This window comes from Macaca mulatta, chromosome 14 (assembly GCF_049350105.2).
Source record: "Macaca mulatta isolate MMU2019108-1 chromosome 14, T2T-MMU8v2.0, whole genome shotgun sequence".
Classification (NCBI taxonomy): Eukaryota; Metazoa; Chordata; class Mammalia; order Primates; family Cercopithecidae; genus Macaca; species Macaca mulatta.
Window position 1 is genome coordinate 126,364,149 of NC_133419.1, and position 26,449 is coordinate 126,390,597.

A 26,449-nucleotide genomic window follows, 5' to 3' on the forward strand; every position below is an offset into this window, starting at 1 on the left:
ATCTAATATGACTCTAATTTTAATGCTTAATTCTATAGCAAAAAAAAAAATGCCTAATTTAGATATAACCTATGTTTCCACACATGTCTTCAGTGAATAAATAGTGAAGAAAACCCTGGTGCGGAAGCACGTTAACTGGAGCCACAATCAGAGCACTGGTCTAGAAGTGTCATGACTGCAGAAGAGTAGGGCATTCCTGACTTATTCTCTTGTCTATTTTATTCAACCCTGAACTTAAAAAAAATTTTTCTGGATGCTGGCAAAGGTGAGCACTAATCTGAAAGCCACTTAAAAATGCCCATGTGATCAGTGTCTTCCTTTCCTGCATTTTGTCGTTAGTCTCCCAATACTCGGGGAACCCTCAAGTCCCCCTGAATGTATTCAATGCATGGAATCTACAGACTCTAAACAGGGTGAAATGTGGGGCAAGGTCGGGGGGAGAAAAGCCTTTGTGAATTTGAACTACTACTACTGAGAATTTAATGATTATCCATCTATATAAATAACCTTATCTGAAAGAACCCTTTATTGAGAAAGCATTTGCTAAATACCTTCCATAGGTTAGACACCGTGGTAGGCACTGAAAGAGTGAAGAGTGAAGCAGAAAGACAGTAGAGAGGGCTTTTATAAAGACTGAAACTCAGGACCAAATCATGTCCATCCCAGAATGACTTAAAGTGATCTGGCCCTTGTCCAACTGCCTGCCAAAGGCAGAAGGAAATCCTTTCTAGAGGGGGAAAACATCTTCCAGAAACTCTGCAAGTTTGTATATCTATGTCTAAAAGTCAATAAAAAGTACAGGGCACATCAGGAGGCAAGAACAAGAGAAAAACAAGTGACGTGGATAGTGAGTTAGCAAAGACTTTAAAAACTGGATGAATACATTCAATAAAGTAGACGACAATCATTTTAACAGAGAACTAGAATCTAATATTAATAATCACTTGGAAATTCTGAAATTAAAAGTAGAGTAACTGAAATTTAAGAACTCAACACATGGGGATAAGAGCGAGCTGGGCACAGGCGAACAGAGGACTGTTGATCATGAAGCACATCGGTTCCCACGACAAAGGATGGAAAATATGAAAACAGCTGAAGGAACACAGGAGGCACTGCATGGCGAAAAACTCTATGTGTAACTGGAGTCTCTCTGCAGGGGAAAAAGAGACAATGCAACAGACGCCGCACTGGAGACATAGAGGCTAAGAGTTTTCTAAGCCTGATGAAAGCTCAAGCTGCAGACCCAAGCTCTGTGGATCCTAAGCAGAATAAGTACAAAGAAAATTACACCTATCAATGCCAATAATTAAATGGGTAGAAGCAACATACAAAGACAAAATCAAAAAAGCAGCCGGAAGAAAAAGACGTATTACCTTGAAAGGGAACAACAATAGCTGTATAGATGATTTTTCAACAGAAATGATGGAAGCAATAAAGTAACAGAATAATGTCTTTAAAATACAGAAAGATAGTAACTGCCAATCTAGAATTCAATAAGCGGTTAAAAAAGAAAAAAAATCCTTCAAAAAGGAAGACAAATTAAAGATATTCTTTGACAAAAAAGCTGGGAAACTCTGTCACCTTCAGTCTTGTACTATAAGAAATATTAAGGGAAGTTCTTCAAGTTGAAGGACAATGACTAGCAACAGATTTTTTTAAAAAAAGGAAATACAGAAAGGAATGAGTAGCAACAAAAAAAGGAAACCAGGGAATTCTGAATAAATATGGATTGCAAAAGCAGTAATTTTAATGTCTTAGAGGATTTTGAGTATTTTTAGAATACAAATGATGAAAATAACACAAAACATTAGAGGGGGAAATGGAGTTAAAATGTTTTAAAGTATTTGTATTGTCTGAAAAGTAGTAAAAGTCCCAATTCACATTAAACTCTAACTAATGTCATAATGGCTGGCACCAAGCACATAGAAAATGACACACAATAGGACCTCAAAAATGTTTTTTAAAAATGATAAACATTAGAACACCAGACTGGTTCCTTTTTTAATTATCAGGGAGCAACAATTAAACTAATAGTCAAAGTACCTTATAGCAGCCCATGCCCAACAGTAAGATAGACACATATATTAAAGTGAGAATGAATGGATACACTTTGAGTTTTTGTATCACGATAGTAGTTATTTCTGTCCTAGTTCAATACTGATTCTGGGATCTGTAAGGTTCTTCTATTATCTGTCAGCTTCAAAGTTGTCTGACTTACACTTCAGTCTCCCGGAGTAAAGGCAATGACAGTTCTCAGTTCTCGGTGTCAGATGCCTTAGGACACACAGTACAGTCAGGTACTTAATGAAATACCTCAACAGTGATGGCCTAAAATGTACTAAGTGATCTTCTGCCTTGATGTCGCATTGCTCTGCAAGAATCTGGAGGTAGCTGGGCGCGGTGGCTCAAGCCTGTAATCCTAGCACTTTGGGAGGCTGAGACGGGCGGATCATGAGGTCAGGAGATCGAGACCATCCTGGCTAACACGGTGAAACCCCGTCTCTACTAAAAAATACAAAAAACTAGCCGGGCGAGGTGGCAGGCGCCTGTAGTCCCAGCTACTCGAGAGGCTGAGGCAGGAGAATGGCCTGAACCCAGGAGGCGGAGCTTGCAGTGAGCTGAGATCTGGCCACTGCACTCCAGCCTGGGCGACAGAGCAAGACTCCGTCTCAGAAAAAAAAAAAAAAAAAAAAAAAACCCCAAGAATCTGGAGGTAATAAAAAGCTACTAGAAACCTGTATTTTCTTTATGGGTCTCACTCTGTTGCCCAGGCTGGGCATGATCATGGCTCACTGCACCCCTGACCTCCCTGGCTCATGTGATCCTCCCACCTCAGTCTCCAGAGTAGCTGAGGCTACGAGAATAGGGCACTTCCCACATTCTAGGCAGAGGCTAGTCCCAGTATATTCTTCCTGATTGCATCAGACTCAATCAGACTACAGACATGTGCTACCATTCCTGAAAAATTTTTTAATTTTTTTTTTGTAGAGATGGGGTCTCATTATGTTGCCCAGGCTGATCTTGAACTTCTAGGCTCAGGCAATTCTCTTACCTCAGCCTCCTAAAGTGCTAGAATTACAAGTGTGGGCCACCACACCTGGCTAAAACCTGTATTTTAAAAATGTAGAAGTATCAGATCAGAAAGAAAAGTTTTCATTTAAGAGAAGTAAAATTAAAATGTAGGAAAAACACACACACACACATATTTGCCGGAATTTGAAAACCTAGGACAGCTCCCTACAAAATATTAGAAATTAATAAGTTGTTTATATAGATCGAACTTGAATGAACTCATAATGTTGATATAACAAAACAATGATGACTCGCCAGACAATGAGATGCCCTTAAAGCCTCTGGCTTCCTTCCGTTTAATTATTTTTTTCTGCTCTTTAATTTAAAGCCAAGTTACAGAATGAGATTTTTTTAAATGACGTCTAAAAGGCAGACTAACAGTTTGTAAACTACTTTTGTCAGAGTGACAGTGAAGTTTTATGGATGGGGCAGGAGTGGAGGAGTGGGCCAGACAGAGGCACATGGGCCAACCACAAGTGTGGCCATCAGCGTGCTGACACAGGCTTTATGTGCTGGGCGCTAACAAGCGTATGAAATACACAAACTCCTTAAAGAAATTACAGATATTTAGCAAGAGAGAAGTACAATTTCCTACTACCTACTCTTTAGCATCTGTTTTTCAGAGAACTAAAACAGGAAATCATAGCAGTGTTTACTTTATTCTGAACTATGACCCTCAATTACTAGAGTGGTGTTGACAGTAACATACTTGGGAGTTAGATTTGTAAAGCAACTGTAACCTGAGTTTCAGCATAAACCACATTGATTTAAAATTTTCTAGTACACTGAATCTTAACTCATAATCATCAGTAATTAACCAATTAGCTAACCAAATGTAAATAATTCAGTTACATTACTTTTAGTTCAATTCCGGACGTCTATATGTGTCAGCACAAAAAATGGCTTTAACTAGGGGTTACATGTTGAAATACAGGCATAAAGAACATCGTCTGCTAAAAAGGAATATAGTCTGTTCTGAATATAACCAGATATGATATGTGAAAACTATTATTATTATTATTATTAGTGACATGAAGTTTTGCTCTTGTTGCCCAGGCTGGAGTGCAATGGTGTGATCTTGGCTCACCACAACCTCCGCCTCCCGGATTCAAGTGATTCTCCTGCCTCAGCCTCCCGAGTAGCTGGGATTACAGGCATGTGCCACCACGCCTGGCTAATTTTGTATTTTTAGTAGAGACAGGGTTTCTCCATGTTGGTCAGGCTGGTCTTGAACTCCCGACCTCAGGTGATCTGCCCACCTTAGTCTCCCAAAGTGCCAGGATTACAGGCACGAGCCACCATGCCTGGCCCATGAAAACTATTATTTTACTAATAATGCTTTAGTTAAAATTTCCAAAGCAATTAGATGATCACAAAAATCATATCTGTACCTATGCAAACCTAAGAGACAAATCTAAAGTAGTAAATAAGAAGACAGGACAAATGTCTGCAAACATATGACATTCAATAAAATGCTCTCACAACGCACATTTTACAGTTTATACAATGCAAATAGTTTGTCACTTCACTCTCTTAGGCTTTTCAAATGGTCTTTCAAATGTAGTTATTCCTGGCATAAGGTGGAATAAAAGTTTTTACTGAGTTGTCTCTAGCTCAATGAAACTACTTTGTTCAATCTTAAGTTTAAAAACATTGAGTAAATGGAGCTCTATGCATCTTGCCACATACAGAAATCTAAGCTGTTCTGTAAAACCTCAGGTGGTCTGGGACCTGTTAGTTTACTAAGATAACTTTTAGTAAAACAGGAAAGGCCTGTCTGACCAATCTGTAAGATAGGAAAATGACTCTGTTGTGGTGTCACAAAAAACAATAAAATATTCTTTAAGCAACACTCTGAATAGCACAGACTAGGAAATAAGAGATTGGAAGAGTAGGGTAGGATTGTGCTTGGAAGAATAAGGTGCTTTAGTAGCTGACTAAACATATTTTGGATATTCTTGTAAAACTATACAGCACCTCTGAAATATTTTCTAGAACATATCCAAAATATTCCACTTTTGATTACACAGTTTAATATTTGTTAAGCATGATTATGTAGAGAATTACTTAGATTAGATGATTATATAATTTTTGCATTAAGTTTCCTCTTTTGATTATGCCTAGAGGGAAAGAACTATCTGTGAATCTCCTGGATGTGTGATACTTATTCTCATGCATATATTCTTGGGACTTCTGAAATAGTTACATCTTGGTGGTAGTTTATGTTTTTTTTTACTTTTATTTTTTTTGAGACAGAGTCTCGCTCTGTCGCCAGGCTGGAGTGCAGTGGCGCAATCGCGGCTCACCGCAACCTCTGCCTCAGGGGTTCAAGCAATTCTCCTGCCTCAGTCTCCAGAGTAGCTGAGATTACAGGCACGCGCCACCACACCCGGCTGATTTTTGTATTTTTAGTAGAGATGGGGTTTCACCATGTTGGTCAGGCTGGTTTCGAATTCCTGCTTCAGCCTCCCAAAGTGCTGGGATTACAGGTGTGAGACATCACACCCGGCTGGTAGTTTATCTTAAAATTCCACTCACCTCTGCTGTTTCCACCTGTCACTGTGCCATTTTGCTGACCCAGCTCTTATTTTCGGGAGCTTATCAGTTACTACCTAAAGAACCCTGAAAACGTGGCACATACACACCATGGAATACTATGCAGCCATAAAAAAGGATGAGTTCGTGTCCTTTGTAGGGACATGGTTGCAGCTGGAAACCATCATTTTCAGCAAACTATGGCAAGAACAGAAAACCAAGCATCATGTTCTCACTCATAGGTGGGAACTGAACAATGAGATGAGGAAGGGGAACATCACACACCGGGGCCTATTGTGGAGAATGGGGACGGGCGAGGGATAGCATTAGGAGATATACCTAATGTAAACGACGAGTTAATGGGTGCAGCACACCAACATGGCACACGTATACATATGTAACAAACCTGCACATTGTGCACATGTACCCTAGAACTTAAAGTATAATAATAATAAAACAAATAAATCAATAAAATAAAATAAAAAGAACCCTGAAGGCACCGCTCCAGGCCACAGCTGTCTTGCCTTGTCGCTGTCTGCTCTGCTGGACGCTGCGAGGACTGCAGCATTAGAGTGGGAGTTTCTTTTTGGGAATTAATTTATCAGCAGCCGTCACATAAAACATGACAGTAAATGCTGAGTGACAACAAATGACTGAGTGTATTCCTGAACATGGCAAGCTGACAGACACACACAAGCTTATAAAGAAAGACAAAAAGCTGGACTCCCTGACTTCCTGACAACAGGCCCTAGGTCTCCATCTTAGAAGTAGGAGACAGATTTGGGGAGATACATAACTTCCCCAAAAGGAAGGTACTGATCAATTTTTTTTTTTTTTTTTTGGTTAAGACGGAGTCTCACTCTGTCGCCCAGGCTGGAGTGCAGTGGCCAGATCTCAGCTCACTGCAAGCTCCGCCTCCCGAGTTTACGCCATTCTCCTGCCTCAGCCTCCCGAGTAGCTGGGACTACAGGCGCCTGCCACCTCGCCCGGCTAGTTTTTTGTATTTTTAGTAGAGACGGGGTTTCACCATGTTAGCCAGGATGGTCTCGATCTCCTGACCTCATGATCCGCCCGTCTCAGCCTCCCAAAGTGCTGGGATTACAGGCTTGAGCCACCGTGCCCGGTGGTACTGATCAATTTTTAAAATTCAACACAGCACTCTGAATTTCTTAGGGAAATAGGGAGATGACCATAGATGGAAGAGAAGCTGAATGCACGTTTTCTGCTGGAAGAAAAAGCTCAGGTGAACTGGACAACTTGTTGTTTTCATACTTAGCAAACCAACTGGGTAGATCAAACCTTAGGCCTGAAAGAACTACTATTATAATTAATGTTCTCATATTCATCTCTACATTTTTTTGTCATCAGAGGACATCTGACATCCATGGAGGGTTTCAGGTTGGTGAAAGAGCATTCCCAAATCCAAGACACAGCTTTTAAGGTTGTCAATATATAAAACTCGGAAGTCATCTGTAGTATCTTTGTTCTCTAAAGCGCTGTTCCCAATCATTTTACTACTTCTCTTGACTATCAGCCATGTAACTTGTACTGTTTTTCCCAGATGAATTATATAATTTTTCCAAGCTGATTTTTGCTGGGAGACTTCCTGTCCATCTCCAGTCTCTCTTAAGACTCTTAATTTCTCATTCCTTCCTGATGGGATCTCTCAGTTTGTTCATCTGTGAATTTCATCAGTGTCCCCTCTACTGTCTCTTACAAATTATCAAGGCTGATGTTAAAAAAGACCAGATTTAATGTCAATCCCTTTCCATTAAACTAGCCAAGCAACTAAGAAGCCACATTTGATTACATATCCAGAGCTGCATTACTGCCTTTTGAATTCAGGAGAGGAGAAGAGAAGGGTAGAAAGCTTTTGATGTTTTTTGATTAAAATCTGTTTAACTCTTGAAATGCCCAAACAGCACAAGGATTTCTTGGTTAGGTCTCTGGTGTAAGGAACTGGCTCTCTGCAAAGCTGCATTAAATATGCTTCTTTCTAGGTGTTCATAGTGAGCTTTATCTATTACTCTTAAAAACTGCAAAGGGGTCAGGCGCAGTAGCTCACGCCTGTAATCTCAGCACATGGGGAGACCGAGGCGGGCAGATCACATGAGGCCAGGAGTTTGAGACTAGCCTAGCCAACATGGCGAAACTCCATCTCTACTAAAAATACAAAAGATTTAGCCAGCCATGGTGGCACATGCCTGTAATTCCAGCTACCAGGGAGGCTGAGGCATGAGAATCGCTTGAACCCAGGAAGCAGCACTGCAGTGAGCCAAGGCTACACCACTGCACTCCACCCTGGGTATCGGAGTGAGACTGTGTCTCAAAACAACAAAAGAAAACCAAAAGAAACTAAAAAGGATTCAAGGTAATGGAACACAGTGAGGCAAGCGGTCATTTATGGCATGTCACAAGAGCCCCAGAATCAAGAAAAACTTCCCCACAGATCTATATAGTGCCCCCTCCCCTCACCTGTTCTCAACTGCTCATATCATACTCTCATATACATAACAGAGGCAACGTTTTCTCTCCAGAAGGAGAGATAAAAGGGGTCAAGGGTTGGCAATGTCTTGTTTCTTAAAAGCTCACTCTAAGAAATATGCTTAAGTTTACAACGGAGAAGGCAGAGAAAAAAGAACCCGGAGTGGCAGGGCACAGGGCAGGTAAGTCCGTACAGAAAAGGCCCCACGCAAGACTTCTCCAGTTCTTAGTATCTGTGGAATAAAGAAGGTGAATTGCAGAGGCACCACCAGATCTCAGAGGGCAACTCCCCAGAAGTACACTGTGGGGCAGCAGCTCTTCATCTCCCGCAGTGTTTTCGGCCTCGCAGGCTGCACCCAGACGCCTAGACATCACCTTCAACTGCTTCTTCCACTGGCCTCTTCAACCGATTACTTGGTCTTTTCTTTTTTTCAATCTCTCAGACTCATCTCTTTCTAAATCCTAAATCTCTCAAAATTCTTCTTTCTCTCCCTACAACTATGCTAGTCTACTATTTCTCATGTTTGTTTTGCTTTGTTTGACCGAATAGCCAAAAACCCTATGAGGCCCACTTGACAGCCCTCATATAACTTAACTGAAATCATGCTTCTGTTTATGTTTACACTATTTCAGCTGACATTCAGAAATGCAAACTCATTCATAGTAACAATGTGGATATTCCAAAAGCATAAACTTACTACGATTTTCTACATTTTGAGAGTAAACCACGTATCATCTACCTTTCAGCGTTCACAGCTTTTTACAAATTTTGTCATTTGTAAGATCTTACGAGGAGATACCTGTTCTCAATTCCAAAGTGAAAAGACTTAAAATCTTTAAATTTAATAATCCAAGTTTTCCAGAGCTGAAGGTAGGTACTTACTGATACTTATCTGTCCAATTACTAAGTGTCAAAATCATGCAGTTGCTCCTGGGAGCCAGGTGGGACACTGGCTAACCTTGGAGGCAATGCAGGCAAGTAAAGACTTGCCCTAAACAGGTAGATTCTCATGAGGAAGAAAATTTAAATCAGGAAGAAAAAGAATCTGGTGTTCCAAGCTGAAGAGAATTCACCTAAATTCCCAGATAACAGTAAAACCCACACACATGAAATGCAGTAAGTCATTAACTTGAAAATTAATAGAAATACAATTGTCCATTGTCTTAAAGGGGAAAAAAAAACTATTATAATAAAAACTTTCAAATACTAAAATACTACATACACACGCACATGCGTGCACACATACACACACACACACACCCATTACACATACAAATAGCCACAAATCCAAGGTCATTTAAATGGCAGAGGTCATATAAGTCCTTCTAAGGAAATGGGATGTATTCTTGATATTAAGATGATACTTCATCATAAAGACATGATTGGCAGGAAATTGCCAGAGACTACCATCACCTTATGTTGGGAGCAATTTTACATTACCTAGGACAATTTTCCCCTTTTCGGTTAAGGAAATAGCTTCAGAAACATCATGTAAGTTTCACAAGATCACAGGTTTAAGTTATGTCAGAGCCCAGGTCTACTTATTCTTAGACCAGAGATCCCGTCGTTAAACCATTTTATTGTCCAGGGAGAATCAAGATCTGCTGATGACCAAGAACCATAAAAGAAAACACATTATCTTTCTAAACAAAACCGCTTGTAACTAAATCCATCTGATTATTCGCCAGGTACATGAACCACCTTTACCAGGTCTTTAGCATGTTGCCTAACAAACTATGGTAAAGTCCATGAAAAGCTCAAGACAAAAATGTGGTTTCAATGTGATGAACATTTTCAAAACCAGGGTCATAAACAATTGAGATACGTAACAAGTAAACCTTAGTACATAAAATAAGCAGATGGCTCTTTTATAGACACACTATAAGTAAATGATTAATGGGTTAAGTAAATGATAACAAAAAATCTCCAAGAAGCTTCGTTGCTTTTGTTGTGCAACTCTCAAAACGCAGGCTGAAACAATGTACTTTTAATTCGATGGTTGGCCTGATCCTTCTTCAAGTTCTGGTTTCAATAACTCCCAGAGACAACTCTTAACTGTTAATTCATTTTAAGTATATAGGCCAAACATCATTTCAATAATAAAATATCTAAACTCCCACCCATACGCCAGTTATTTTATGTACTAACTATGATATAATCTTTTTGGTTGTAGAGTTTTAGAACTGAGAAGGAAGGACTTTTGACACCATGTAATTCAATAACAATATTATGTAAAAGAAAGAACTAAGATTTCTGAAACAACTTTAATACAACAAAAAGCTTGGTAATCCTTTGGGATTAATATAGAGATAGTAGGAAGGTGTGCTGAATATCCTGTGTGTTAAATGTACATTGCTCTACATATTTCTATCTTGTTTGAAATATTGTGAGGACACATCACTTTTAAAACTAAAATACAAAATTCAAAGCAAGGTTTTGCTACTTAATCTTTTTAAGATTTTAAGAATTAAAAAAAAACACACTGGCTAATCTGGTAGGAAAATTTCAGTAATATTACTATGAAAAAAACGTTACTATATACAGAGCGTTCCCGCCTCCCCCCAACACTCGGACACACTGTCATTCATCCTCATAACATCCCAAACATAGAGTAGAAAATAAAACGTGAGAAAAGATAAAGTCTTTATAACAGAGAATGACCCTAATTTAAAATTTTCAAAAACATGAAGACTTATAATAGTATTTCTGTGACAAACAGACCCTTTAAGATTGTTTCTATATAGCTAAAGACACCGAGGCACAAAAAGATAAAAATTGGAAAGCAGAGGCAAAAAAATCAGTAATAGCCTTAAATTTAAGACTGCAAATCCTGAACTTTATATCCCAGGTAAAATTCCGAGAACTTCCTTTGCTGAAGGGAAAAATAAAAGGATGCATATGTCTTACTCACAACAGCTTGTGCAGATACATCATTAACGTACCTATTGTTGTTTCGACAGTTTCGGCAGTTAACACATTCCAGAGGGTCAATCTGAGGCACAGCCGTGTACATTCCACCACCCTGGACAGGAAGGAGGGTCAGAGAAAAAGAAAAGAAGAAGGAATGCTGAAGGTGCCCACAGACCAGTAGCCAAATAATCACAAATACACATAAGCCATGTCAACCATAAATGGGCACACGGTATATTCTAACCAAGTCCCAGAACAATGTCATTGTCAGTATCATTGACCCATATTCACAAAGGAGTGAATGAGAGTTCTGCACTATATTAAACTGTATTCCAAAAACTTCACTGCCAGGTTTTTCTATGTATTTCTGTAATAGACAAAAGCAAATAAATGAAGGGAAAGGTTTAGTCATTTCCCTTCAAATCTAGTGGGCTCAAAATACATTATACGTTATAGCCTTTGTTCATTTTTCCTTTCTCGGCAGTCAGGGAAGAATTTCATGTGATGCCAGTTGGAGAAACAGGGTGTAAAACCTGTGTGGATGATGTCACATGATAAACTCATCTTCATTTTCCTGTAATTATTTCGATGAGGTCTGTTCACTTGACAACGCTGAGTTTTAAAGCATGCTATATTTTTCCAGATGGAGGGGATCTGCGGCCAGCAATGACTTGGAGGGGGCGTGTTAATATTTGGATGTTGCTTTTGGCGGAACTGCCCAGCAATTAAGAAAAATGCCCAGATTAACACATACCTCATTGTAAAATGTTCACTTGACAGATAACGATAGCAAGGTTCTTCAAAAATGAAGTTAAAAATTAAACTAGCCTGATAGAGGCAGAATTCTGCTTTCAGAAGAAAAACAGAACTGAATTTGATACAAGGTGGGAGAGGCTGTCACACTGTACCCAAACCCAAAGCAGGCCTTCAAGGTTAGGAAAAGTTCAGGCAATTGTTTTTCCTAGAATACTTTCCATTGCCATTCATTTCGTAACAGCAGCCAGAATCTAAGCAGACCAAAAGTGCTGAAAATTTCCTTCAGTGTTTCTGACCCAACCAGCAATAGGAATGATTAAGAACATATCAAGAGGAAAGAACTCTCCTATACTATATTCCGTCTGAGAGCAAACCTGAAAGGTTCAGAAAATGAACTTCCCAACCTGCAGGGTAACATTGTGGGTTAGGGATTCTCTGAATCCCTAAACATGTTAAAGTTAGTGCAATGATTTTTAGGGTCACTAACACTGTTAAAATTTCTTTATTTCCCCCACCCAGAAAAGAAAAGTAAGCAATCTAATAGTTTAAAATCACAGATAACTTCTGACATTGTACACCAAATGGGGCGCCTATTAAACAGAAATTCATTGTTCAAAAAACCCAAGGTTCCGTGTTCAAACACTAAAGCAAACATTGGCCTTATTTTTCTTCTTATGGAAACAGTGTGTGCTTGTCAAACGTTACTACTCTCTCCTTCAGTTTTCTTGGACAATGGTAGTAGTTTGGACTAGGAATGGTGACCAAAAAAGTTCAGAAGTCTGAATACACGCTGTATCTTTCCACACACAACAACGAAATCATTATTCTCTTTTAGTAATGAGATGCATTAAAGCAAATTAATATTTCTTCCACAACATACAAAAGCCAGGTCACACAAAAGCCATTCAATTTCTAGCTTTAAAATATGAGTACACATTAGTTTTGTTCTCCAAATAGATTTTAACAAATCTTTAATAAACTGAAGATGGGGAAAGAAAACCTCTAAGCTTCTTCAAATCGTAGCATACTGTGGGTCATGGTAAATTTATCTGTAATCAGAACAATGCCAAAAACTGTAATCAAAAGTAAAAGAGATGTGCATCCAAACAATGTCATGAATCAAACTTTCTAACGCAGACAACCCCAGCATAAGTCTAAAATATGCTAGTCATTCTACTCCCATTTCGAAAATTAAACGGTATCAACTAGTTATCTCTGAAATAAGGTTGTCTTACGGGATTATCACTCTTTGTGGCTAAAGAATACTAACATTGTAAAATGTGAAAAGCTTACCAGCCACAACAACAAAACACATTGGGCAAAAACCAACAAAAGCAGCCCATGAAAGGTCAGAAGTCACAACCGGTGGCCTGCAGAGATGTTTGGCATGGCCTACAGATGTTTTCAAATTTTGAATTAGGTGCCAGCATGTAAAAATCAGTCAATTTCACCTGGATTTACAGAGGTTTTGAAAAATCAGAAAATTTGGCAACACTGGGCCCTCAGCCTATGACAACTGTAAGTGTCAAACTGCGGCTGCTTCCCAAAGACACAGTCTGTGCTCTCCAGGTGGCCATCGCCTGCAGTGCTACCATCTCACTCCCACGATGTCCTGATCTGCCTGCCTCTTCTCGGCATTTGCATTTTTAAGACCCTGCTCTCAATAAATCAAATTTAAAGTATTTGGTCTAGTCTACGTCCAGTGGTATTTCCATTTCATCTAAAGAACGACTTCCAGTCTGTTCATTGCCGGTATTCCACTTTCAGTGTTTAATAATTTTAAAATGAAACTAAACTGATGAATATAACTATGACCTGGCAATAGAAAACAACTTACAAAGACTACCCGGGATCAAAGGGCTGCCAGTGATCGATGCTGCTTCCATTCAAGGGAACCTGTGAGGTTTCTATATTGAACAAAGCCCAGCGTGCTGTCCCCGTTCTGGTGCTTGGCACCCTGAGGGACAGAGGGGTTTTTATTTATAGTTAAGTCTCTTACATTCACTAGATGATGAGGATGTTCGAAATCCACATGTGTCCTGGTTAGAGAGTTGGTGTGCCCAGAGTAAAGCCCTCCATTTAGGCTCCCATTCACAATTCCATTGACTCCGTTGGGGACCTTACGGTGAAGGTGGGAATAGCCACTGCTGAGACCGCCGTTGGTTAGGAAGCCTCCATGAACATTTCCATTTATCTGACTCGCTCCCGAGAGAGTGGTGTATTCCACCATCTGCCCATTCATATCTGATCCTTGGTAGAGATATCCTGGTGGGTCATATTCTGTTAAAAGAGAACAAAAAAGCCACACACACACACACAAAATAAGACACTAAAAAGGACAATCTTCTTGCTGAGAAGGTCTTACTGATAAAATCTCTAAGAGACTACAAATAGACTAAAATAAAAACATTTGAAAAATGTTCACTTAAAGCCTACTTGTAAGACATAGTTTAATAAAGTTATTGCTATTATTTTCCATAGAGTGTAGAGATAGCTGTGAACTCTGAGTTAATTATGATTCTGTTAACGGGAAGAAAAATTAACTCAGGAGAAATTACTCAAAAGAGAACGAATATATTGGGCAAGCTAAACTATCAGAGTACTGGCAACACTAGGAAAAAGTGCTTAAACTCCTAGATATTATACTTCAAAGTGCTGAAAACAACGGCATAAAATGACAACAAAAGACTAGCTTTAGGTGGGGTATTTCCAGTAGCAATAAACAACTCTGTTAAGTAAAAGGATGGAGCTGTACATACAGTCACTGACCATTCATACAGCTCCTTAGTCATTATAACCCATTTGGAAGGTGTGGGGTACAAAGGCAAAAAGTGATTCTATTTTCCTTTCTTTTTTTTGAGATGGAGTTTCGCTTTTGTTGCCCAGGCTGGAGTGCAATGGCATGATCTTGGCTCAGTGCAACCTCTGCCTCCCGGGTTCAAGCAATTCTCCTGCTTCAGCCTCCCAAGTAGCTGGCACGTGCCACCATGCCCAGCTAATTTTTTGCATTTTTAGTAGAGACAGGGTTTCACCATGCTAGCCAGGCTGGTCTCGATCTCCTGACCTCGTGATCCGCCTGCCTCGGCCTCCCAAAGTGCTATGATTACAGGCGTGGGCCACTGCACCTGGCCTTCGATTTTCTTCTATTAAAAGCATATAAATGACTGTCTCAAAAACTCTGATTTCCAGAGGCACATCTACCAGATATATGTAGAAAAAGTAAAGTATCTCTTAGAAACTAAAGTGTCCAAACTGTACAGGATTTGTTGTTGGAGCTTGGATAAAATCTTCAAAGGCACGAGAGCTCGCCAAGGCTGGATTAGGTGTCCCTCCTTTCCTTAGCTGCCCGCATTACTGGGCACTCTTGCCCAGGTGTGTAATCTCAGTACACCTGCTTGTGGTCTCCACTAAACTATAAACTTTGAGAGGGCAGACGTGGCGTTTATTTTATTTACCATTACATCTCCACTGTCCAGAACAGTGCCTGGTATACAGAAGACAATGATTATCTTTTGAATAAATGACTGAATGAACACCACCATGAGAATTATCCATTTTTAAACATATTATCAGGTCACAAAGTAGGATGACTTTAATCCGATTAATATAGCTCAGATGACCAGATTAATACTTCTCTTTTAATGATTCAACATGCACTCACACAGTTAAAGGCAACAGCATTAAAACCACTTAGAACATCAAATGATCACCATCCCTTTCAGATTAATACTTCTCTTTTAATGATTCAACACGCACTCACACAATTAAAGGCAATGGCATTAAAACCACTTAGAAAATCAAATGATCACCATCCCTTCAGCCTGATGCAGCCACCATCTCTCCCCCTCTCTCTTGGACGGCACCATTCAATACAAACAGAGTACTTCCTTCTTCCGGAACCGGTAACTAAAAGGGGAGCATGCGTGAGAACTGGCTAACAGCCACTGGAAGTGCCTGCTGGGGTCGTCCCTCACTTTCCTTTCATTTCCTTATTCTGGAGCCAAAGGGAAAACCAAAAAACTTCCTCCCACCAAAGACTAAACTCTCTGCTTGATTTGATGATCCTATTTTATAATAGCTGAGATAATACGAAAAGTAAGACAGTGTGCTGAAGAGAACTGAAGGAAGTGAAAAGAGAAAGGGGGTTCTAGGTTATTTCACTGTTATTTCAAAGCAGAGCCATCGTCGATGTTCAAGCACACGTATTCCTAGATACACTCCAGGGAGAGGATGCCACGCTGGAGCAGTCTTGAGTCCATCAGGCACAGAAACAGGGCTGCATTATCCCCATTGGTTACGTGTCATTCAGTGACAGTGACTTAGAGAAGTTTTCACTACCTGCTTTCCATCATGGCTTTTCTATTCCCTGTTGGCAAGCTCTGTACCAGTGTAAAGGTGTTCCTACAGCAATTCCAGAGCTCAGGCTCCTCTTTGGTGGTCCAACAAAGCTGGAGTTTCCCAGCAATAAGTCAGCTATTTACTTAGAGACCTGCTTAGTTTTGGCTTTGGTGTTTATGTCTGCTGGGCAATTTAATTTGATGCTCCACTTACTCTGGCTGACAGCTAGGATAGTTTTAAAGTCATCTACTCTGAATGAAGAGTATCTCATGTGCTTCGTACCATGACACCAACACACAACAGTGTTAGAAATCAGTATTTATTCTGACAATATTTGTCCACCCATCTTTAGAAAAAGAGAAGGAAACACTTATGAGTGACTTACTTTGTATGGTATTCTGCTGGCGATTCTTCCACAGGCACATTGCAATGAAAACCATCAGAATGAGGACCATGACGCCCAGCACACAGCCAACGATCAGATATAACATGTCACTGCTTCTAGCAGGGCTGGCTGCAGGCCCCACATTTCCTCCACTTCCCGAAGAATTTGGAGGGGTACTCAAGTCTTTGACAGGATATTCAGAAGCTCCAGGAACACGTTTCACTAGTTGAAATATAAAGGAAAACATGATGTCAGAGTGAATACAGACTCCATGAAATGGTTTACTCTCTGAAGGAGGTCTGGTTAGGAATGCAAGCCAGTCTGTTTACTCTTGTGACTGAGATGATCTGACCACCAATGAGTCACAAAGAGGGCTCCAAAGTTTAAAAACCTGATGTGCCAAAGTTTTAGTCTACAAACTTTAGAGAAATCCTAAGAGCAGACGAACACATGCACTTGGTCTAATCCAAACTGCTATATGATTATCTGCTTAACTGTACTTGGAGAAGACTCCCAAATAGTTGAAATGAAAGTGTTTCCACTTAGGCCGGGCACGGTGGCTCACGCCTGTAATCCCAGCATTTTGGGAGGCCGAGGCGAGCAACTATCTGAGCTCAGGAGTTCGCGACTGGCCTGAGCAACACGGTGAAACCCCCGTGTCTACTAAAAATACAAAAATTAGCCGGGCATGGCTGCGGGTGCCCGTAATCCCAGCTACTGGGGTGGCTGAGGCAGGAGAACTGCTTGAAACCGGGAGGCAGAGGCTGCAGTGAGCCAAGATCGTGCCACTGCACTCCAACCTGGGCGACAGAGCGAGACTCCACCTCGAAGAAAAAAAAAAGTATTTCCACTTATGGATGGAACACAAACTCCTTTCGGTCAGATATATTTTGAGCTAAACAAGACTCAGAATTACATATTTTATGCTTCTACCATGTATATAAAAATCACTACCAATAATAGAAATTATGGCTTTGGGTTACTAGAACAATGACCTTCCAAAATCTCACACATAGTATTAAGCATTCCAAAAACAAAGCCTTTGGAGCCCATGTAGGTGCAGTACTCTTACCTGGTTCATCGGTATTCTGGGTAATAGCAATAACAAAAACTAGTAACAGGTGGGACTCAAACCTCATTCTCTCATCCCCAAATCGTATGTTCTTACGTCTCTACATGTCACAGAAAAGCAGCAGAGCAAAGTGGTCGGCAGCCAGTCTCCGGAAGCACACAGCCTATGTTTATACCTCACCTCCACCTATCATTAGCTGTATGACTTTTACCTCCAAAACCTCAGTTTTTATTTATTTTTTATTTTTATTTTTTTGAGACAAAGTCTCACCCTGTTGCCCAGGCTGGAGTGCAATGGCATGATGTCAGCTCACTGCAGCCTCTGTCTCCTAGGTTCTAGCGATTCTCCCGCCTCAGCCTCCCAGGTAGCTGGGATTACAGGCACATGCCACCACGCCTGGATTTTTAAAAAATATTTTTAGTAGAGACAAGTTTTCACCATATTGGCCAGGGTGGTCTCAACCTCCTGACCTCAAGTGGTCTACCCACTTTGGCCTCTCAAAGTGCTAGGATTACAGGTGTAAGCCACTGTGCCCAGCCAGTTTTTACATTTTGAAATGGGGATATTAATAAGAGCTCTATCAATTATCTAGTGGTAATGAAGGGTAAACGAGTTAAGCCATGGAAAGCACTTAGAGCCTGGCTAAGGGTGGTGGTCAATCAGTTCTGCTGTTATTATTGGTTATACTGAATTTCCTGTTACGGTGCCAACAAACCACAGAAGCAAAGCAGCTTTTTAAAAATCTACTCAGCTAAACAGACACAGATGAGAAAAAATGCTCATCATCACACTGCTCATTAGAGAAATGCAAATCAAAACCACAATGAGATAACATCTCATACCAGTTAGAATGGTGAGCATTAAAAAGTCAAGAAACAACAGGTGCTGGAGAGGATGTGGAGAAATAGGAACACTTTTACACTGTTGGTGGGAGTGTAAACTAGTTCAACAATTGTGGAAGACAGTGTGGCAATTCCTCAAGGATCTAGAAATAGAAATACCATTTGACCCAGCGATCCCATTACTGAGTATATACCCAAAGGATTATAAAGCATGCTACTATAAAGACACATGCACACGTATGTTTATTGTGGCACTATTCACAATAGCCAAGACTTGGAACCAACCCAAATGTCCATCAATGACAGACTGGATTAAGAAAATGTGGCACATATACACCATGGAATACTAAGCAGCTGTAAAAAAGGATGAGTTTATGTCCTTTGTAGCAACATGGATGAAGCTGGAAACCATCATTCTGAGCAAAACTAAACACCGCATGTTCTCACTCACAGGTGGGAATTGAACAATGTGAACCCTCGGACACAGGGCGGGGAACATCACACACCGGGGCTTGTCATGGGGTGGGGGAATGGGGGAGGGATAGCATTAGGAGAAATATCTAATGTAAATGATGAGTTAATGGGTGCAGCACACCAACACGGCACATGTACACATATGTAACAAACTTGCATATTGTGCACATGTACCCTAGAACTTAAAGTATAATAAAAAAAAAAAAAAGAGGAAAAACCAGGAAAAAAATAAAAAATAAAAATCTACTTGGCTGGGCGCAGTGGCTCATGTCTGTAATCCCAGTACTTTGGGAGGCGGAGCTGGGCAGATAACGAGGTCAGGAGATCGAGACCATCCTGGCTAACATGGTGAAACCCTGTCTCTCCTAATAATACAAAAAATTAACCAGACTTGGTGGCACGTGCCTGTAGTCCCAGCTACTCGGGAGGCTGAGGCAGGAGAATCACTTGAACCCAGGAGACAGCGATTGCAGTGAGCCGAGATCACGCCACTGCACTCCAGCCTGGGTGACTCCGTCTCAAAAAAAAAATCTATTCAACAAACAACATTAAATTGGGGTTCAATTTTCTAGCAGCATCAACTACACCAAACAGAGCTGGGAATGAGAAAAGAAGTCATCTTTCAAGAGAAGGTGTTCTCTCTTATTGAAAGCTGGATGAATACTTGGCAGAGATGCTAAAGGAAATTTCTACTTGAGGTGGTACGTTAGATTATACAATTTTATGTCCTGGCCGACCCTAAAGAAAACAAAAGAGTTTCTGAGGCACAATGGATGTTCCATATCATATATTAAAGATCATGATTACTCATAGGGAAGTCGGTCAGGTTTAATCACTCTTTATTTATTCTTAATTCATTTGTAATTCTATCAACCTTCATGATCTGGTTTCCAACCCCTTGCTAAAGTTAAAAACTGAGGACAGATGGCTTGCATTGAAGGGTGAGTGAGATCCATTAACACTGATAGGAAGAGACAGATAACAGCCTGAAATAAGAAAGGTGAGATGAAAAACAGAGAGAGAAACCAAAGAACTAAAAGAAACATCACAGCAGTCTCTGAGCTTCGGTGGGAAGGGAAAACAGCCAGCCTTCAGCGCCTCTGTCATCCCTGAAAACCTTCCTCAATTACTCAGGATAAAACCATCATTGTTCACAAGAACCTAGAGTCATTTTTTAAAGGTTGAAGTATACATGAGATCTTCCATCTAAACAGGCTGGGAATTATGTAATACATAATTACATAAAAGTCATTCAACATAAATAGTTAACATTTCAAAGAAGTTTTTTGTTTTTCACTGATCTGAAAGTCTGTAGGTAGAAGCTTTTCATTCCCTACTGATGTCAGAAAATGAGGTATACTATTGTAATCACAGCTATACTATTATACTACTATAAATAACAGTTATAATGTTTTATGTTTCGTCTGGCTAGATTCTTAAATGTCCTGGGGGCAGAGATGATAAATTTCATTTTTATTTAACTTTACTCCAAGTATCCCATGAACACATCACAGTGTCTGGTACAAAAAGGCACTCAAATATATGCTAAACAAATGAAATTCAAGGTAAGTCTAAAGGTATGTGGATATATGTTTAAGTATGGACTTAAGATGTGAGTATTGCAGCAGAGACACACATGATTTAGAATTTAAAAGCTAGAACTAAGCCTTGGCTTATCATTCAATCTTTTGGAGCCTCCATTTCCTCATTTTTAAAAAACCTACTTTTTCATGTCCTCATTTTTTAAAAGGAATAATAAGATCACCTGTACAGACACTGATGGCTGCCCAGCTCACTCAACAGCCGTCTTTACCATGTTATCAGAGCTCCAATTTTGTTTGAGTGTCTACCTCAACCCCACAGAACTCTGGGATAAATCTGGTCAATGGTTTGGGGGCAGTGTGTGGCTGAATTGTGACTAATGAGACTTGTGGGAAGATCTAGTAGAGGACTTTGGGGGAAATTTTCCTTGTTCTTGAAAACAAACACTATCAGACATTGTAACACCTTAAAGGTGATGCCCAGAACTGAGGCGAGCTAACAGCAGTGCTAGTCTTAGGGCCAAGCTGGCAACGGGAACATGGCAAACAGGAAAGACAGAAAACAATGAACTTCTTTTTTTTTTTTTTTTTGAGACAAGGTCTCACTCTCTTGCTCAAACTGGAGTGCAGTGGCCTGATCTTGGCTCACTGCCACCTCTATCTTCCAGGCTCAAGCGATTCTCCTGCCTCAGCCTCCTGAATTAAACAACCTTGGAATTAGTTACCTACTTCTGGGCTGCTTATTTTTGGGATAATACATTTCTTCACTGTTGAAGCCTACTGAGAGGAGATTTTTGTGTTCCTTGCAGTTGACAGTATCCTCAAAGTTGTTGTGAAGATTAACTGAGACTGTGGACAAGAGTGTTTTTGTTTGTAAACATCTACATGAGCTATTTCTATTATTCCCCTGTGGTATCTTCTCTTCTTAAACATGGCAACACTCTTGACAGTGCATCTACCTATGCAGGCAGAGTTGAGAATGTTCAATTTAGAATTAGCAACTGCTAATTCTAAACTTTACTACACTTAATTAAACAAGTAGATAGAAGTTACATTATCTGTCACTCAAGAAACTACTTTAAACATATGTTTCACTTCTTAATATTCTTAAACTTTTGTTAGTATTCTCATTTTCACAGCAATCTAGAAAGTAGTCAACAAATATTTTTATCATCTTTGTAAAGAAAAAGGGAAGGGTTCATGACCAGCCTGGGCAACACAGCGAGACGCCTTCTCTAAAAAAAAATAAAATAGGCCGGGCGCGGTGGCTCAAGCCTGTAATCCCAGCACTTTGGGAGGCCGAGACGGGTGGATTACGAGGTCAAGAGATCAAGACCATCCTGGCTAACACGGTGAAACCCCGTCTCTACTAAAAAAAATACAAAAAACTAGCCGGGCGAGGTGGCGGGCGCCTGTAGTCCCAGCTACTCAGGAGGCTGAGGCAGGAGAATGGCGTATAAACCCGGGAGGCGGAGCTTGCAGTGAGCTGAGATCCGGCCACTGCGCTCCAGCCCCGGCGACAGAGCGAGACTCCCTCTCAAAAATAAATAAATAGGCCGGGCGCGGTGGCTCAAGCCTGTAATCCCAGCACTTTGGGAGGCCGAGACGGGCGGATCACGAGGTCAGGAGATCGAGACCATCCTGGCTAACACAATGAAACCCCGTCTCCACTAAAAATACAAAAAAATTAGCCGGGCGTGGTGGCGGCGCCTGTAGTCCCAGCTACTCGGGAGGCTGAGGCAGGAGAATGGCGTGAACCCGGGAGGCGGAGCTTGCAGTGAGCCGAGATCGCGCCACTGCACTCCAGCCTGGGCGACAGAGGGAGACTCCGCCTCAAAAAAATAAATAAATAAATAAATAAATAAATAAATAAATAAATAAATAAAATAAAATAAAAATAAAGAAAAGGGAAGGGAGGTGATTTACTTAAGAGTCACACAGAAATTAACAAACAGGATTAATGATTATGTAAACTACTTTTTAGACAAGTATTCGAGCCCACATGTTATACATTTGTCTGGACAGTGTAAGTGTATGCACCTAGAAAATGGTCCAAAGCAGAAATTTCCTTAGGCAAATATATCAATAGTCATGGCTGGGTGTGGTGGCTCATGCCTGTAATCCCAGAAGTTTGGGAAGCCCAGGCAGGTGGATCACCTGAGGCCAGGAGTTCGAGACCAGCGTGGCCAACACGGTGAAACCCCATCTCTACTAAAATTATAAAAATTAGCTGGGTGTGGTGGTACCTGCAGTCCCAACTACTTGGTAGGCTGAGGCAGGAGAATGGCTTGAACCCAGGAGGCGGAGGTTGCAGCAAGCTGAGATTGTACCACTGCACTCTAGCCTGGGCGACAGAGTGGGACCATGTCTCAAAACAAAACAAAACCCAGAATATATCAACAGTCAGAAGCAGTAATCCAGGGTTGGAATTCTATCACTGTCCAGGGAAAAAGCAAAACTTCTCCCACCTTTAGTCTCGCAGATCATCACATTGCTAAATTCACTTTCTCCTCCTTCGTTGAAGCATTGCATTTTAATGTCATAGGAGGTTTCTGGCTGGAGGTGGCCAATCATATGCCACTGCTTTGAACCTAAAAGGAAAAATAAAAGGCTTTACACATCATACAGCCTAAATGATAATATCGATATAATTAGTTAACGTTTTCAGGATGAGGCTGGAGCAGCATCCACCACCATCTAGTAGTTTGTGCAATAAAAATGTCCTTAACAGTAAGTATTTGACTAATGCACCACAGATAAACAGCATTTCTATTACATGGCATGAAGGAAAAGTAAAGAGAAGAGATAAGCTGACTTAAAACTATATCTGTGTGTTGGCAATAATACTTGTTTCACTAAAAATAATTAGTGGGGAGTCTTTCATAAAATACATGTTAATTTTATGCATAGGAAAGAAACCTCAAGTTCTTTCATCCCCATCTTAACCCAGCAAGTCAATCCACTATGTTCCTCCACCAAAAAGCAACAGTACATTTGGGACCAGCAAATGGTGCACTACCCAGAGCAACTGACCAGTTATGAGAATGGCCCAAGCAAAGCTCTCAACTCCATTGTCATGGATGCAACATGAACTGACATATGACTGAATGCCCGAATAAACTGCTGAGAATCACCAAAAAGCAAAATCTACTATGGGAAACTCTTGGCCGCCACCCCCACTCCTGCGTTCTTTTGAGTCAAGATCTCCAAACCACACAAGTATCTCCAGTAGAATGATTCTGTTATCCGTGGCACACAGCCAACATTTCATTTAGAAACACTCCTAAATTGAACACTCCAGTAGAAATCACTCTTCATTTTGACTTCCATGGACTGGTGACAACCTTTCATAAGCAGGGACACTTTTGCCAGATTAAATTAACTCTTCAAGCACCCTTAATCCCTTGTAGAAACATCTCTTCAGACTGTCTCCACTGTTTCGTAGAAACTCAAGCATACCCCCGACTGATTTAAGAATTAATTAAAGGGGGAGAAAAAAAGCAAAACAAAACCACATATGCAAGTTAAATCTACTTGGCTGATAGGACCAATATCACCAGACTCCTTTGTAACTCAATGCAGACAAAAATATTTCAATCTGGAAGTACAAGCCTCTTTCCAGGTCAACAGTACAACACCCTTCACTTGTACAGACCCACGGTTTCGAAGGAAGAAAATCTGCTTGTTTTAGGATCGTCTCTGAAAGGCTCAAAAGTGAGGAGTTCTATGCCCCATTTACAAATGTAAAAAGGATCCCCCAAAAGATACTGACTCAAAAACTGGTTGAAAATGGAACAGATCTGTCTCTAAAATCCAAAGGCTTTCCAAAAAACTTATTTTTTTTCTCTAGCCTTGGGTCTTTCCCAACCTGGCCCTACACTCACCTACACTACATTCTCTTGAATAATTACTACACTAGATTTGAAGTTTTCCTTTCATAGCGTTCATAAAAATGGAATTAAACTAGGCTTCGGATATGTTACTAATAAGAGAAAAATCGTTAAAATGATACATATTTTGTTAGATTAATATTCCATTGTTATAGTTATTTTTCCACTGGCTAAAATTATAGGAAATAACAGCAAAGAGAAAGAATTTTACTGATCATTGATGAATAAGACAACTAAGTACATCATTAGGTTTAAAATCAACCAACCAGCACATATCCTTGAATTAACAGGCAATTATTTTCCCAAAGGATATTTTAGAAAAGGTAAGGATTTACCTCAGAGAGAAACCAAAGCACAGACTTAAAGATCAGAATGACTGATACTTTATTTGGAATTGACTTAACTTTAAAAGATAAAAATACTCAACACCAAAACACTGGTGTGCTGGAAACATGTACAGTTTACCTACATGTGGAACCTAATTCAGAAAACAGGATAGCTTAATTTTCCTTCTCTTACTGTATTCTCTTACAATTTGACTTTTAATTTTGTTTTCAAAAGTTTAAATGTTGGGTCAATTCACAGAAGTAATCTAAAATTAAAAAAAAAAAAAACTTTAAGTACAAAGGATGAATACTTTTCTTCCTGCTTTTTGGAGAACAGACCAATAGTTTCCAACTGCCACAAAAAGAATTTCAAATGCATAAACTTGAAAATATAGAATAAGCAAATTACACAGCATAGTGAAGCCCACTTAAACATCTAGCTGCTCAGTATATTACATTTATAAACAAGTGCTCTGGGAACCTACAGCAAAACTCACATTTGCAGACACTACTAGATATAAAAGCTTCTTTAAATAATTTCCAAGTTCCATGCTCAATATGCATATTTCAGAAGTTTGTAAAAGCTCAAAGATTTGACTAGAGAATATAGTTTTAAAACTGTTTATTAGTGGATATTTCTAAAGCATAGAACCAAGAAGGGTGATGATGAGAGAGAGAAAAACAGAGAGACAGAGACAGATACTCATTTTATTTAGAACTATTTTATGGCAAATGTTTAGCCTCTGTCAAAAAATTTTAAAAATAAAATTCTGACATCCCCACTGCCCCAAAGTCAATGAAATAAAAGGAAGACCTAGACAGGCCCAAAATGGAGAACAAGCACTATTAGGTTGGTGCAAAAGTAATTGCGGTCTTTGTCATTAAAAGTAATGGCAAAGACCGCAATTACTTTTTACTTTTGCACCAACCTAAATATTATCCTTCCTTTTCTTTTTTAAAATAGCTTTTTTACTGATGTAAAGTATGCATACAGAAAAGTCCACATAACTGTACCGCTCAATGAACGTTCACAAACTGGACATGCCCATGGCACCCATACTTAAGTCAACAAAGAGAACACAGGAAAGCCCCCAACCCAAACATCCCCTCATGCCCCTTCCAGGCTCTTCTTTCCCGTGAGACAGCTACTATGGTGAGTCCTAAGAGCACAGAATAGTTTTGCCACTAAAAGTTATGGCAGAAAAGAAAGAATCATTCCCTCATTCAAAAAATATTTACTGAGCACCTACTATGTGCCGAGCATTAAGAACTGGATCATAAATTTCTCATTATAGTACAAAAGTCATTCCACTGGATAAATATGAAAAGGACTGCTATAATATTTTAAGAAACGTGATACAGCATAGTTAAAGTAATTTATTAGAACACAAACTATATGCAGTATTTGATGTCAAGAAGTCATATGGAAAATAACCTTGGCCTATGGCAATTTTCTGACATAATTCACTAGCACATTTCTTATTTCAAAGAATCAGAATCTTGAAGTGAAAAAAAGAACTTGGAAGAAGCCTTCCTCCAAAGGCAAGAATCCCTTCCAAGATATCACTGAGAAGTGGGCATTCAGCTTCTGCTGAGCACTTCCAGCATTAAGGAGCTGACGACTTTGTGGGGGAACCTATGTTAGGAATGCTATGTTAGAAAGTTCTTTCTTATACTGCTTTCTTGCAACTTCCCCTCACCCAACTGACTCAGCTCCTCTTCCACATAACAGTCCTTAAATACTTGAAGGCGGCGATCAGGTTGCTTCTGCTAGTCTTTTTCAACCCGAATATTGTTAGACATTCCCTTGTTCTTTTTGGACT

General features: G+C 40.0%; 1 protein-coding gene across 11 annotated transcripts in view; it reads right to left on the minus strand.

The window, feature by feature from the left end:
- CDON (cell adhesion associated, oncogene regulated) overlaps positions 1 to 26,449 on the minus strand; it is a 101,450-nt gene that overhangs the window by 4,539 nt on the left and 70,462 nt on the right. For all 11 annotated transcript variants that reach the window (XM_077964625.1, XM_077964629.1, XM_028834144.2 and 8 more), the window contains 4 exons: positions 22,879 to 23,001; positions 16,482 to 16,703; positions 13,758 to 14,038; positions 11,035 to 11,114 (listed from right to left, as the gene is read on the minus strand). In XM_077964625.1, the coding sequence (XP_077820751.1) occupies positions 11,035 to 11,114; positions 13,758 to 14,038; positions 16,482 to 16,703; positions 22,879 to 23,001 (706 nt within the window). The remainder of the gene's footprint in view (positions 1 to 11,034; positions 11,115 to 13,757; positions 14,039 to 16,481; positions 16,704 to 22,878; positions 23,002 to 26,449) is intronic.